Source organism: Chaetomium tenue (assembly GCF_020726465.1).
Source record: "Chaetomium tenue strain MPI-SDFR-AT-0079 chromosome Unknown F5144scaffold_4, whole genome shotgun sequence".
Classification (NCBI taxonomy): Eukaryota; Fungi; Ascomycota; class Sordariomycetes; order Sordariales; family Chaetomiaceae; genus Chaetomium; species Chaetomium tenue.
In genome coordinates, this window is record NW_027117332.1 from 3,885,017 (window position 1) to 3,899,753 (window position 14,737).

Genomic DNA, 14,737 nt, shown 5'->3' on the forward strand with positions numbered 1-14,737 from the left:
TATAATAGGGAGAGATACCCGGCGGACGATGATTTATTTGTCCCTAGCGTAACGAACCCACAGCTCCGTGTTTTAGTGCGTCCGTAATAGCAGCCTTCCATAATAGTGCCTAGCCGGCGGTTTGAACATCGTCGCGGCCGTCGACTCGGCCTACAACCGCCATCTGATCAACGTTGAAACCATCCCGAGCTCGGACTTAAAGATAAAAGAAGACTTTAGCAGGCAGGAGGCATTGGGCTACTATGTGACTTGTACTCCCCACATTGCCCTGGATTGCGCCAAGTTAGGTAGGTACCTAGCTAAGTGTGGCCGCCTACATGTAGGGGTAGGTCGAAACACCATGCACCAGCCGAGCACCCTGTTGCCTATAAAAGAAGTAGAAATGGACGCCTGGCCCTTTGTCTTGGTGCCTTCGGTCCTGAAATGCGAGCTAGGCACCCGCCGTGTCGCGACCGTATCTCGCGGCGCAGCCGTCGGTGGAATTCAGGGGCGGCGTGAATAATTTAAGGTAGGTCCATATCTCCCTCGATGCTCTCTCTTGGCACAACAATACTGGATTGCCTTGGGAGTACCCCTACATGCCCTTCCCGGCGCGTCCTTGGCGTCCTTGCGAATCCGGCCCTCATCATGCTCTCATGCCGCTGCCACCCTGTTTCCGGATCCGGCCGAGAAGAGTGGATCCCTAGAGGCCGGCTTGGCACCGATCGAGCTGCCAGGATCCGAGCGGCGATCCGGAGTTACCTCTCCGATTGGAACATATCTCGAGCATACCTATCTAGCGATTGGAGGAATCGAGCCCCTGAAGGAAAGCCCGTCGTGTGGGGAAGAATGAAGATCTTGGATATGTTGATGTCATGGACGGAAAGTCCAAGATCGTAGAGCTCGCAATCGAACCAACCCGCCGCCTTCGCTGGATCCAAATTATGGCGACATTGTGCATTGACATCATCATGGCGAACGGCCGTCATCGAGCGGGTATTTTGGATTTTGTAGGGCCACGCAAAGCATTTAAGGGCCCAATCCTTTCAATTCAAACAACCTTTATCAACATCACACCTAATACAGTCATATCTCAATAGAACAGACTTATTATACCCCTTCAAGAAACCCAAAAACGTTTCGTCAAACAGACAACAAACACTCATCATGTCTGGCACCCAGAACACCAATCCCGGAAATTTCGCTAACCGGTAGTTTTCCGTCTCCTGTTCTGCTCGGTAACCCCGCACACGTCTCGCTAACTACATCTCGCGGCAGCCCCAAGGAAGAGGTGCGCGACATCGCCTCCAAGGGCGGCCAGGCTAGCCACTCGGGCGGTTTCGCCAGCATGGACCCCGACAAGCAGGTATGGCCACATGTGGTGTTTTTCACCCTCCTTATCAATTCCTGGCTAACCCCACACAGCGCAACATTGCTTCCCAAGGCGGCCTCGCTTCGTCCGGCAGCTTCGAACCCGGCAGCGAACGTGCCCGCGAGGCGGGCAGAAAGGGCGGCTCTCGCACTGGTACTGGTGGTGATGACGCCGAGTAGCTAGTTATCACGGATGTAATATGCATGTACAATATGTATAGTAAGTGGGACTTGTATGATCAGTACATGTATGATATTGAGTCGGGAGTGGATAGTATATCAATGTTTAGAAGCGCCAGTGCCCCCAAACACGCACATACTTGTTGCTTCAACCCACAACCCTTGCTCTATTATGATCGTATTCGCTGAGGCATGGCGTCGCCACCGAGTGGTTATTCTAGATCTATTAAGGGGGGCGCGAGGGTGGAGTAGATCAGTATTGACACTTGACCTGGCAGGGAAAGAATATGTGATGGTTTGCCGGCCCCTTTTATTCATGGCTTCCAGTGCTTCCATGGTCCATTTTCTGACAATCTGTCCAGGCCAGTCCGCCGGCCACTCACCCGACGATCACCATCCAATCCCTTCAGGTTCCCCTTCATCCGGTCACATCTCACCGCCCCCATGGTCTGCATGGAATCCCCCCGGAAGTTCGTCCAGCCCTGGGGAATAATTCATCAGCAAATGTCACAGAATGCAACCTGGGGAAAATACCACTTACATCCATCAATATCCTCATCAACCACCCTCTCTTGCGAACAGCTGTTCATGGCATCGATCGACTGCAGCGTAGAGTTCTGTCCCCCAAACCGTCAGCACAGTTTCAATCCCCAACCCCAACCCACACACAACTACCCCAGACACGACACAACACCACGCCACATAACCTACCGACTCCTTCGCGCAATTCGTATCAAACCAACACGGCGCATCCAACACCCTCTGCAACGCATCCCCCTTCCACCCAAACACATAATCCCCATGCGTCGCGTACCCGGTCGCATCCCCAAACGACCACACCCACGGGCTACTCCCATCCGCTGGCCACTCCAGCCCATCAAACCCCTTCGTATCCCACACCACCTCGTACATGACCTGCGCGACGCGCACGGGATGCGTGGCGGGACACGGCCCGCCGCTCTCGAAGGTGCCCGACGCCGGGTAGCTCATGTGCGCGCGGTGGTCGGGGCTGTCGAGGTTCTTGCCGTCCCAGCAGGTCGGGAAGCGGAGCGAGGTCATGATGCCTTCGGGGCAGCGGCGGGTCGGGAAGGCCATGGTTTCGGGGGCCCGGCTGGTCCACGTGTCCATGCATACGTAGGTGAGTTGGCGAGAGTGGCTGGCGGCCGTGAGGTTGCGCGCGGTGATGTCGCCGACGAACATGCGGAAGCCCTGGGTTGGGGGGTGGGGTGGGTTAGTGGTGTGTTCGTGCTGTCAGGTGGTTGTGGGTTGTGATGAAAGAGTTGGGATAGTTACCGGTTGGAAGGCCTTGACTTTGGACCTTTGGGCTTGGTCGTAGATGGCATCTTGCATGTAGTAGATAGTGAGGCCGCCCCGAGCCGTCTCGAACTGGTTATTGCCTAGCTGGGGCACCCGTTTGTAGCTGCCGTTTTGTGCCCGAAAGTACAGGACCGCTGTCCAGTAGTTGGAGAAGTCATCGGCGAACTGACAGCTTGTGCAACTCGACTCCGCGGGCAGGTCCCTGCTAGGGTCCATTGTTGCATTAAAGGCATTCTAAGGGAGAAGTTATTAGAGCGTAGTTGCCCTGGCAATAGATTGGACGCTTGGGATGGGAGGTGGACAAACCCCGCCGACGATTTGATGGACATGGCTCGAGGGAATGGAGCCTGGGTTGACCAGAGGGTCGAGTCTTTCAACCACCAACTGAGAGCAGTGGAAACGAACCACTGCACTGCTTTGCGCAGCTAGCAACAGGGCAAGGAGCCAAGGACGCATCATGCCTCGTTGGGTGTCCGCGATACTGTTGAGACAATCGTAGTCGTCGCTGAAGGGAGGCGGGGAGGTCGTGTCAGAGGGACGAGATCAGGGCAAACCCATGGAGAAGTCTACCCGGAAATACCGGTGTGAAGCTGCCTCTGGGATTTCGGTGTAGATGCCATGCGGTCCTGATAGGACAAGACGTAGATTAAATATTTGGAGTAAATTAAGTAGCCGCGGGGCGGGAGTTAGAGAAGTCTAACACAATAACAAATTTCCCATTGCCGATGCAACCAGACCCCGTTGGTGACACCAACACGGCTAAGTATTAACGAATAAAAGCTTGCAGGGCGGGATAGGCTCGGGCGTATAAGTAGAGGGTAGAGGCTGAGGTCGACCGTCATGGAAACATTAGAAGTAAACGTTTCCCCTTGGCGTAGGGCGGCAACATATCACAAATCAGCTACCTCCATCACCAGCCCAACATAATGCGCCTCGCTTCAGCTGTTCTGGGATTTCGCTTAGGGGTTCGCGGTACCACTGCTGCTGAAGGCGGCCAATGCTCCGACACCGATCTCGCATGCCACGACATTATGAACTCGAGCCAATGTATAGCACAGGTGGCCCTTCATGGGCAAGGGCCTCTGAGCAAAGAGGACATGATCAAATGCGTGGAGCATGAAGGCACAGCTAGTAATTTACCGGGAGCAGTCAAGGTAAGTGTATAAGTGTACGAGATTTGTGCCATTGAGGCAACTTGGTACGAACAGGGGCTTCTGAACTAAATATGATTGTAAAATAGTACTGTCGCTGCTCCGGTTGTCATACGCAAGCAATCAACGCCGTCATCGCGGAATTATTTCCACCACCATGTGAATAACCACGCTTCATGATTCGGGAGTTGTGAATTGGGGAGGGTTACTGCAGCCAAATTGGAAAACAACATCAAGGATTTGCAGAACGGGGAACAGGAAACGAGACCTATTAAGACTCCCATGCAGATTTCCAGCAACGATAAAGAGATGTCATAGGTTGTTGAAACGGATTTCAGTGAATGACAAACGCCGACCCCCTTTTGACTTAAGGTATCCAACAGAGACGTTGGGGCTCGATGCTAAGCACGGGGCAGTATGTTTGAACTATTTGAAGAGTACCGACTTTGAGGCCAGCCCCCGTGCTCACCCCGTCACTTTGAAACACCGGAAGTTATGCGAACCCCCAGGGCTGGGCCGTGTTGAAGCAGCGTTCAGCCGCGAACGGGTACAACTTGAAGCTTGTAATGCAAAGGCCGTCTTGTCGATCATCACGCCCCATCCAACTGCTGCTTGAAATTCTAACCGTTCCAAATATCTGCATCATTTCTCGCAACACAAACTGCCACATCAGTCACCAACGCAATCTGTCGCGATGCCTAACTATGAGCCCACGCCGCGGCGTTTCTCTACCCTTTACGTCCCTCGTTTGGCATCTCGAAAAAACAGCATTGACGGCACCACCCATCCCAGCCTTAATCAAAATTACACGCCGCACGACTGCCCGGCCGTTGACCTGACCGACGCCCTTCAGCAATTACAACATGTCGAGCCAGAAAGTGAGCGAGAACGAGGGAGGGCGAGACAAAGTGGCGGCGACAATGCTAGAAGGACCAGCTGGCGTGACGATGCGGTGACCGCGGCACCATCTGCCCGAAGGGAGAGCAGTGCGAGCACCCGGGAACGTATCGCGGAGTGGGAGGCAAGGAGCCGCAGCCAAAGCAAGAGTAGAAGCAAGAGTAGGAGCCGAGATCTGGGTGCAAAATATCGAATCAGCGTCGTGCCCGAGATTCCGGACTTGGCCTTGGCTTTCGGAGTTTTCAAAAAGCAGGAGGCCACACTGGGTGGTGGAGTGCAAGTCACAGAACAACCCAGAATGGAGAGCAATGTCACCGATCCGTCCGAGGACGGGACCTTGGGGGAGCGAGAAACTAACAAAGCTCCGCTTGAAGCAGTTTTACAGACCGAAGAGGCACAGTCACAGCAACAGACGGTATCCCCCGGGAATACGATCGTCAATGATGGAACCCATGACCCTTTTCGGGGAGGGGGCTATTCTATACCAAGGGTTAACGCACAGAATCGTCGGCCGCAGACACCAGTTCCCCAAACACGAGAGAGGCCGCCTACTCCGGATATGACTCCGAAACCCTCTTGCTACATTGCGTTCGGCGACGTGGACACCGATTCGAGTAACCTACAGTCTCAAATTTCGGCGGCAAAAGACCCGCTTGAGAATGATCCAATTCCTACCTCCACCAGGGCGCCTGCGACGCCACCACCAAAGCCAGGGTCAAATGCAGCCTTGAGCATGGGCTTGCCTTTGACCCCACAAGAAACCCCTGAACGTGGAGGCAATGATAATCGTTGGGGGGATCCACGCCGTTCATATCCTGCAGAAGGGACGGACCTAAGCAGCAATATTGAATACGCGGCTTTGTTTCAACCCGTGGGTTCGGAATCCTCGCCTTCCTTGGAAAACGAAACCGTCACGCAGTCGCAGGCACACTACCACTTACCTTCAGATCTCTTGTCAGATGAATCGCTACAGCATAAGGAGCAACCGGACCACCATGAGGCAGCGTTAAGGGCACCTCCGAGGGAGCCAGATAAGCCACATGACCAGACCCTTTTAGGGGCAGAAACAGAACCACTGTATCACAATGTTTGGCGAATTAATCGATACCAACCAGAATTTCCGGTCCCAGATCGGCCAGAAAATTATGTGGACATCCAAACCCTCAGCCAGGTAGACTTCGCCGGAAACCCACTGCAACAACTGCCTCAAGGGCAGCTACCGGCGGAGCCTAGAAATTACAAGGGCGCGGGCGTGGACGCCTACCCTTACTCTCGCCCTATGGCTTCCGGCAGCAGGGACTGGGCCGTTGATATTCCACCCTCACCTTCGGTAGCTTATTTCGAGGGCGAGAGGGTCCGGCGGCCGCGGAGCAGGAGCAGGGCTGGGAACGGGGCAACAGAACGATACGTTTCCCACCACGAGATACGGCGTCATGAATGGGACGCTCCGTCCGTGATGGAAAGGGCCTTCCGTGCTGCGTCCGTCAGTATGATACAGGGGTTGAACGTGCCAGTGGAGGTGTATCGAGGCTTACGCGACATGTACTACCCTGCCCCGAGTCGACCTGACATCGTCAAAGCTTACCCCATACGACAACGCCTCCCCATCCGGTAAGCCCGTCACATCCTAGCTTTTCGCAAATGTCAGTATCACTGATCCGAACACTCTCCATAAAAACAGCATCTTCTTCCCCTCCCACCACGACCTTACCTCTCCCGCACTCCTACCCACCCTCCTCACCATCCACGGCGGCGCCTTCACCGTCGGCACACCAGCGGACGACGACCCATGGAACCGCACCTTCGCCGACTCCTACACCATCCTCGTCATCGCCCTCAACTACGCCAAAGCACCCTGGGCCGCCTTCCCCGCCCCCCTCCTCGACGTCGAGGCGCTCTACCACGCCATCCTCAACGACGAATCCCTCCCCATCGACCGCATGCGCGTCGCCCTAGCCGGCTTCGACGCAGGCGCCAACCTGGCCCTCGCCCTCTCCCAACTCCCCTCCGTCCACTCCGGCACCGACCCCAACCCACCCCCTTCCCCACCCAACAACCACACCCACCCTCCCCCACCCCGCCGCTCCAACCCCCCACCCACCGCCGCCATCTCCATCACGGGCATCCTCGACTTCACCACCCCCCCACACCAAAAACTACACACCCGCCCCTACAAACCCACGCTACGCGGCCCCCGCGGCTGGGGCCCCGCGCTCGACTGGATGGCGCGCCTGCTGCTGCCGTCGGGCGCGTGGAGCTACATCCCGTACGGGCACGACGCGGCGTCGGCGCTGGTGTCGCCGGCGTACGCGGCGCGCGGGGACCTGCCGCCGCATGTGTTTGTGGTGGGGGCGGAGCTGGATTGTTTGGCGATGGAGAGCTGGGTGGCGGCGTGTCGGTGGGCGGGTAGGCCCGGTAGGGAGGGGAGGGTGGTGGTGCCGGGGGTGGGGGAGCGGGTGGGGAGGGAGGGGGTGGCGGTTTGGAGGGGGTGTTTGGATGATGGAAGGGCGGGGGATGGGAGGCGGTTCGGGTGGTGTGAGGAGTGGGAGGGGGGGAGTACGCGGTGGTTGTTGGTGCCGGATGTGGTGCATGGGTTTGATTCGGTGGCGTGGAGGAATAAGTATCTGTGGGGGGATGAGGTGGCGAGGATGGATGCTGAGATGAAGACGGTTGCGTATCAGAGGGAGATGGCCGAGTGGTTGTGGGGGGTTGTTTGGCGCGGTGGAGGGAGTTGAGGGGGGAGGAGGGAGGGAGAAGGATGGAGAGGTCATGGATGGATGTGGGTTCCTCCCCTCCCTCCCTCATGTCATGTTGATTGGGGTTTCGATGTTGGGAATCTAAACGAATAAAGGGGTCGATGCGTTATCATTTCATGTCATCTTACCGCGCTGGACTCGCATCCAGTACTTCTCAACTCACCTCAAAGCCTTATGTCCGCAACTTGGGCCTCAGCCTATGTTCTGACAGGGTTTTTTAATGTTGATGTTTTTGCTGTCAAAAGATCATGAGGTAAAGCTTGGCTCGGCACACAGCGCTTGGCACACTTAGCTCGGCCGGTCGAAATGCGCGGGCATCGGAGATTGCATCGCTGGCTCAGCCACACGATGTCGTATTTTGAAACCCTTGTCCATCAACCGCGGCCAGCAGTTATGACAAGCTGTCATCTTTCACACACAGACCAGATTTAGATTCGAGCGACAACTCAGACCCAACAACTGCTCATCAATTCGACCATGGCGATTGAAATGGCGACCACGCCAAAAACCGAAACACCGGGCGCCGGCACGGACATGGAGCCGGAGATAACCAAATCGGACGACCACGATGGAGACCAGACCAAGCCGAAAATCTACCCAATGGGGTGGAGGCTTCATGCCCTTACGGCCGGGTAAGCTTCTGAGTTCTGACACATCTCCCACCGGCTTATGTTACTCCGGCAAAACCGCTGACCAAGGATCGGGATGTTTCCAAATAAAGCTTATGTCTCAGCATGCTCCTTTCCACGCTGGAAACCACCATCGTCAGCACGTCGTTGGTCTCGATGGCCAACGACCTTCAGGGGTTTGGGCAGGCCGGCTGGGTGGTGACGGCATACTTCTTGACTTACACCGGTGAGAGCCGCCATACGGTCCATACCTTGGGTGGGTTTCACGGGACGACTAACGCCGATGTGCTGCCTTTTCCAGGTTTCCTCGTAATCTATGCCAAGCTCAGCGATATCTTTGGCACCAAGCTGTTGGTACTGTGTGCGATCACACTGTTCACCGTGTTCTCACTGGCATGCGGTGCCTCCAGCACCATGCTGCAGCTGTATGTGACGCCACCAGCATCCCTGGAAGATGTCGTCGCCATGCTCATGGTCACAGGATTGTCTTCCGCGCCATCCAAGGCATGGGCGGGTCTGGAATTTACTCCCTTGCCACCGTCATGACACCCCTCATGGTCCCGCCGGCGAAGTATCCAACATACATCGCCATCATGTCATCCGTGTTTGCCATCTCTAGCGTACTGGGTCCCCTACTCGGCGGTGTTATCTCCGACCACGACGCTTGGAGATGGGTTTTCTGGCTCAAGTGCGTTGTCGAGGTGTTATGGTGATTGTGACATCGTACTTTTGTGCTAACACGTCTGCTGCCATAGTGGCCCTGGTGGCGCCGTAGCCTTCATCCTTATCAGCATCGCAATCCCGTTCAGTTTCCCGTATCCTGGCCCTGCCCGCTTTTTTACGACGCTTGTTTCTGAAAAGGCCTGGAGACGGATAGACTACGTAGGAGCATTTTCCTCCCTGGGGGCGTCCATCTTGCTTGTTTTTGCCTTGGAGCAAGCAGGCGTGGAGTACCCGTGGAACAGCGCACCCATTATTGTGTGTTTTGTGCTCTCCGGCATGTTCTGGATCCTCTTCATCGGGTGGGAAAGAAACCTTTCCCGGAGGACGGGCAGTTGCGAGCCAATGTTTCCCTGGAGACTGGCTTGCAATCGATTCGCATTGGGCTTGCTTCTGTGAGTAGCATAGGCGGTCCTTTCCAGTCCACAACGTGTCTTGGTCGCTAACTTGCTTGGACAGAAACGCGTTTTTGACAGGATTCCCTTTTATGGCAGCCATCATTACCATTCCTCAACGCTTCCAAGTCGTCAACGGGTTGGGCGCCATTGATGCTGGCATCCGCATGCTACCCCTTCTCCTTTGCTCTCCGATCGCGACAATCGTGGCGAGCGTGTTGCTGTCAAAACTGCGGCTCCCTCCGTTGTACGTCCTTGTTGCGGGCTGCAGCCTCCAGACCATCGGCGTCGGCCTCTTCAGCTCGCTAGATTCTTCCCATCTTGAGGTACCGTCGTATCAATACGGGTACCAGGTTCTGATGGGATGTGGGTTCGGCCTCAATCTAAGCACCGTTTTGATGATGGTGCCGTTGGTGGTGAAACAAAAGGACATGCGTGAGACTACCCTCCCTCAAGAAACGCCAACTGCCACACCGGTATCATGACTGACCTTGCTTAGCCGTCATGATGGGTGCTGCAACGCAAATACGAGTGCTAGGTGGCACAATCGGCCTAGCGATTTGCTCCGCTCTGTTGAGCAACCATGTCGCGAGTGAAACCGCAGATTTATTGTCCCCGAGGGAACAGGCGACGCTCCTGCAGTCCTCCCAGAACATCCGGGGCTTGCCGTTGAGACTACAGATACAGGTGCGGCAGATGTATGCCGCCGGATACAGCCAGCAGATGAGGGTTATGCTTTATTTTTGTATTGTCTCGCTGCTTTCCCTGACCCTCCTTTGCGAATGGCCTCCAAGGAGATTACGGACAACGGAAGATGGGGAGATTGCCGCCCCAGAAGACAAGTAAAGCTGTCTGGAGCTACAAATTTAGGAACATGGGACATAATAACTTGAAATAATTACATTATTGAGATGCGCCGCGAGCCGCAGGGCAGCGAATGACAGTGTGACATAACATATGGAGTTAAAGCAACAAACTATTCTTAGGCGAAGCCGAAACCCCCAAAGGGACTCGGCACGTTTACGATTAGGCCGCGGCGCTACCGGGCATCTTTTGTCAGCCGTGCTTAAAAGCCGGCATTTCGTCTCATTTACCAACCCACGGGTCACCATCCTACCCACGCGGCCGGATTTCTTCGTCAGCATCATATTTCTACATCCATCACCATACTGTTGAACAACGGACAGGGTCTGGTTGGGTCCCGCCCCGGTAGCGGCCGGGCCCACGGAGAATCCTCTTCTCCATGCCCCTTACCCAACTAAGGTATTGGTAAAAACCTTAAAACACACCAGTGGGATCCTTCGTTTCGGCCGAGTGGAAACATGGGACTGTTAGCGAACAAGAAAGGTCCATAATTGGTTGCACGCGGCGCGGCAAAGAGTCGGCGCTCCAGATCAAGCTGCGACAAGAAGGAAGCGGCGTTCACCAGCGCTAAGTTCCGTCCTTGTGTTCGCTTGCTTCGCCGCAACCCGTAATTACAAAGCACGCGTATGTCTCCTGAGTGGTGGGAAGACACATAGAGATCTTATGTCAGCCAAAAGGCTGCCCTATCAGAAAATATTGCACACCTGAACGTCGGAGGCACAGAACTGGGTCAAACGTCAAACCCAACATTAGGCGAGAGGGACAGAACTGAACCTGGATGAACTTGTGAATGAATCTTTGGCAGCATCCATAAACCCCACCAAGCACCCAGGGTGGCCGTACTCAGGTTCCTAACAGGGCGGCGTGTACGATTACACGGTGGACCTGGGACCCCCAGTGTCACGGACCCAATACGCGGCCCCCACGAGGGACAATCCGGACAAGTCGCCCCCGACGCCGCCCACCCTCAACTTCGGCGTTAGCCGCTCACACCGGGTTTTGTTTCAAGCTCTGAAACTATGTCTAAGATTGTGATAAAAGGCCCTCGTCCTCCCTTCCTGGCCAGCGACCTTCCGACCTCCTTATCCCCGGCTTCGGTCATTGATTCACCCAAATCAAGCTCCGGGCCGAGAAAGCATTGACCTATGGTATCTGCCTAGGCCTGCCTGTACTTGGTACTTAACTGGAGCCTTGGGCCCCCATCGTAACTCTCGTAGAACGAAACTCATTGAATCCAAAATGACCCAATCCCACGTACCAACTTTGACGGAAACGGCTGTCCGGGTAGACCCTCGGGACTCGAGGGAATACGCCGGTAACCAAGAAGATTCCCCTCTGTATGACATTTGCGACAACCCGGGAAAGTATTCCAATGTGCGGTTCTTTGACCACGAAATGGTGGTCGTAGATGACGCCAACGCTAAGGTAAGGGCCTCGCCACGAGCACACAGAGAGAAAGAAGAGAGAGTAATAACTGGCTAACGAATATAACTTTCCAGTCTCCTGACCATATCATCCTCATGCCCCGGGACACCTCGATCAAGGAAATCGCCAACTTAACGACTGAGCACTTGCCCTTGCTCTATCGATTCCGGAATCAGTCGCAGATCGAAATTGACCGAATGTCCGTGGAGGATCCCAGCAGGATCCCAATGTTCATGAGCGGTTTCCACACCATACCCAGTTTATTTCCGCTTCACTGCCATGTACAAGACTGGTCACTCAGCACTGACAAAATGTTCAACGCCAGACATTGGAAAGTCCCCTTCTCAAACATGTTTATTTCCTTGGATCATGTCATCGAAGAAATAGAACGGACTGGACAAATGTCGGTGGACACAGAAGCTTACAGACGAGATTGGCAGACAAAGCCAATCCGCTGCCCTGTATGTCCCGGCCCCCAACGTCAATGGGAGGCTGATGTCACTGGCCTTGCCAACCACTGGCAGAATCATATCGAGGAGTGGAAGTCCACCAAGACTCTTCCTCCCAAGGTATCGCCTTCCAAGCAATGGGAGCCAACATATCCCGTCATTCTGACAACCCGGCGGCGCTCCGGGTTCCGCATTGGCGTTACTGACGAACTAGACCATCTGAAAAGAGACTTCCCCGGACTCGAGATTTATTGCTATTACACCGACGAATGGCCATCGATCCCCAAATACGTGCTTGACAAGACAACCATCTTCCTCTCCACGATCGAGCTGCCACCGCCCGAATATGCTCTTCCTCGGCTTGAATGGATCCACCTTGCCTCTTCAGGCCTGGACCTCCTTATCACCAGTCCCTACAACCACCGCCCCGGCCTCCAGGTGACGTCGAGTACGGGCTCTGGTTCCACTGCCTTGGCCGAGTTCGCGCTGATGAACACGATGCTTCTCAGCCGCAACATGCCCACGGCGCTGCACAACCAAGCTAAGCACGAATGGGCACCCCAACCGCTTATGGGTTATCGAACCCTCAGTCAATTGTCAGTCGGCATTCTGGGTTTCGGATCTATCGGCCAACAGGTGGCCGAGCGTTTCCTCGCGCTGGGCAGCAAGGTGACGGCCATGAACCCGAAGGGCCTCCCCCAATCGTGGGCAACACCAGGCTCGCGGTTGAGCGAAGTGACACTTCTCAAGGCTGACGGAAAGGATGCCCTGCGTACATTTCTCCGCAACCAAGACGTCCTCATCCTTGCTGCCCCACTGACCCCTGAGACTGTCGGTCTCATCAGTCGGGAGGAGCTGCAGTCACTTCCTCGCAACGCCATTGTTGTCAATATCGCGCGTGGGCCGCTGTTGGATGAGCATGCGCTGGCGGAATATCTCACAAATGGACATCTGGCAGGCGCTGCCCTTGATGTTGTCATCGAGGAGCCCCTGAATGCCAGGTCACCATTGTGGGACCTCCCCAACGTCATCATCACACCACACATCGCGGCCATGCATAACAAGGTTTGATTCCTGGTTCCCTAGCCGGACTTAGAATGGCGAAGGAGCTAATCCGTTTCCAGTATAACGATAACATGATCCAAGTCTTCGAGCAAAACCTACGTGCCCACCTCGAGGATAAGCCCAAACGAAACGTCGCGCAACTCCCGGTCCCCGCTCCACCATCTGCAACACCCCTCAAACCACACACCCGCCCAACATACATAAACTCCACCGCGACTCGGTCACCAAAAGTGGTGTATGCCGTCCGAGAGCGGGGTGATGGCCGGAACAGGTAGCCTGGCAGGAACTTTGGGGGTGACGGCGGCAGCGGCGGCGGCGGTGCTCGGTTTGAACGGGAAGGATTCGAGCGGATGCGAGGGACGAAGCGCTAAGTTACCACCTCCGTTAAATCGGATTTTGTAACTTTGCTGCAATTGCATGGTCCCACTACCTATCTATGTACCTAGGTAGCTAGAAACAATAGCCTCGTGTAGCTTAGTTTTTTAAACGGAAGACACCTGTCCCTGAGTTCACATCTCTGGAAGAAAGGAATTTTATCAGCCGGATCTCTCATCGCTGGCTCGCTTACATTTCGGGAAAGTCTGAACCTCTTTCGCGGGTAGCCTGTCGCCTCGGGCCCGTCCCGTGATCTGCACACAGTAAGACGTTTATTCACACCCATTCGGTACCCGGCTGGGGGGCCTATTCCGGGCACCACTGCGGGGGAAATACTCCGATGGGACGGGGAATTGAAAATACCTACCTACCTAGGTAAGGTATTTCCATGTGGGAGTGGGGCGCTGACAGGCTTCCCACTCTAGGCAGCTCCCCCCGGCGCTGCATAAGCCCGAGGTTTGCCAAAAGGAGGTGTTAGGGTTCCCGAGCAGGTTGCCGCCGAGTCTCCGGACGGTCGTCCCGACCGACCGCTACCTACAAGGGGCAAGGCTACCTGATATCCCCTCCCAGGCAGTCGCCGGCTCTTGCCGAATGTGAGACCACTTTACGGGGACTCTGCCCTGCCAGCCTTGGCCTCGTACAAAATCTAGGTCCTTGGTCCATCACATCGACACCTCGAAGAAAATGCCCGTAAATGGCAATTGGTGCCGAGGAACTTTTAGAAACACAATCCGAAGGCAACCTTGTGAACGTTCTTAACGTTCAACACAAGGGCGGCCTCTTTGGTAAGATCTTTAACGCGGCAACCTTGGGATTGAATGTTCCTTGCACTCAGTCAACTCTTTCTGCTGAGGCCCGAACAGCATTGGTCAACCCCCGCAAGTCATTGACACTTGTACATTTCTCTGGACCTTCTTGAGTGACCGGATCAGGCTTAAGAGCCAGAGGCTACCAAAGTACCTTCCTGGACCAAGGTGGTATCGGAACTAACAAGTTAACTCTACCTAAGGACGGACAGGGCCATTGTAGGGGGTCTCGCGTCAACGCAAAGAGAGAATATGGCTATTGTCAAAAGACTCGAATTCGCGGAATAAAGTTGCAAGTCAACTTGGATGTTTCGATTTATTTTCCTATTTCTGACAACACGAGAACAGCGAAGCGTTT

At 55.1% G+C, this 14,737-nt stretch overlaps 5 protein-coding genes across 5 annotated transcripts; 4 read left to right on the forward strand and 1 right to left on the reverse strand.

The window, feature by feature from the left end:
• The first annotated feature begins 768 nt into the window (after positions 1 to 768).
• On the forward strand, positions 769 to 1,645 carry F5144DRAFT_574453 (uncharacterized protein). The gene is made up of 3 exons (XM_066789024.1): positions 769 to 1,190; positions 1,258 to 1,345; positions 1,405 to 1,645. Exons 1-3 carry the CDS (start codon positions 1,147 to 1,149, stop codon positions 1,528 to 1,530), a joined length of 258 nt encoding a protein of 85 aa, XP_066643685.1. The 5' UTR covers positions 769 to 1,146; the 3' UTR covers positions 1,531 to 1,645.
• Positions 1,646 to 1,828: 183 nt separating this feature from the next.
• Positions 1,829 to 3,401, reverse strand: F5144DRAFT_650718 (uncharacterized protein). Its single transcript, XM_066793009.1, has 5 exons — positions 3,154 to 3,401; positions 2,824 to 3,081; positions 2,242 to 2,739; positions 2,072 to 2,147; positions 1,829 to 2,012 (listed from the first exon to the last, which is right to left on the reverse strand). Exons 1-5 carry the CDS (start codon positions 3,304 to 3,306, stop codon positions 1,957 to 1,959), a joined length of 1,041 nt encoding a protein of 346 aa, XP_066643686.1. The 5' UTR covers positions 3,307 to 3,401; the 3' UTR covers positions 1,829 to 1,956.
• A 372-nt stretch (positions 3,402 to 3,773) lies between these two features.
• Positions 3,774 to 7,903, forward strand: F5144DRAFT_612972 (uncharacterized protein; the record flags this gene model as incomplete). Its single annotated transcript, XM_066791735.1, has 5 exons — positions 3,774 to 4,001; positions 4,382 to 4,413; positions 4,791 to 6,506; positions 6,577 to 7,293; positions 7,510 to 7,903. 5 exons carry the CDS (start codon positions 3,774 to 3,776, stop codon positions 7,628 to 7,630), a joined length of 2,814 nt encoding a protein of 937 aa, XP_066643687.1. The 3' UTR covers positions 7,631 to 7,903.
• An 84-nt stretch (positions 7,904 to 7,987) lies between these two features.
• F5144DRAFT_574463 (major facilitator superfamily transporter) lies at positions 7,988 to 10,358 on the forward strand. The gene is made up of 7 exons (XM_066789025.1): positions 7,988 to 8,283; positions 8,373 to 8,506; positions 8,582 to 8,705; positions 8,762 to 8,968; positions 9,036 to 9,395; positions 9,460 to 9,830; positions 9,895 to 10,358. Exons 1-7 carry the CDS (start codon positions 8,129 to 8,131, stop codon positions 10,239 to 10,241), a joined length of 1,698 nt encoding a protein of 565 aa, XP_066643688.1. The 5' UTR covers positions 7,988 to 8,128; the 3' UTR covers positions 10,242 to 10,358.
• Positions 10,359 to 11,368: 1,010 nt separating this feature from the next.
• F5144DRAFT_574464 (D-isomer specific 2-hydroxyacid dehydrogenase) lies at positions 11,369 to 13,622 on the forward strand. Its single transcript, XM_066789026.1, has 3 exons — positions 11,369 to 11,684; positions 11,759 to 13,198; positions 13,258 to 13,622. The coding sequence occupies exons 1-3, from the start codon at positions 11,499 to 11,501 to the stop codon at positions 13,471 to 13,473; spliced, it is 1,842 nt and encodes a 613-aa protein (XP_066643689.1). The 5' UTR covers positions 11,369 to 11,498; the 3' UTR covers positions 13,474 to 13,622.
• The last annotated feature ends 1,115 nt before the right edge of the window (positions 13,623 to 14,737 follow it).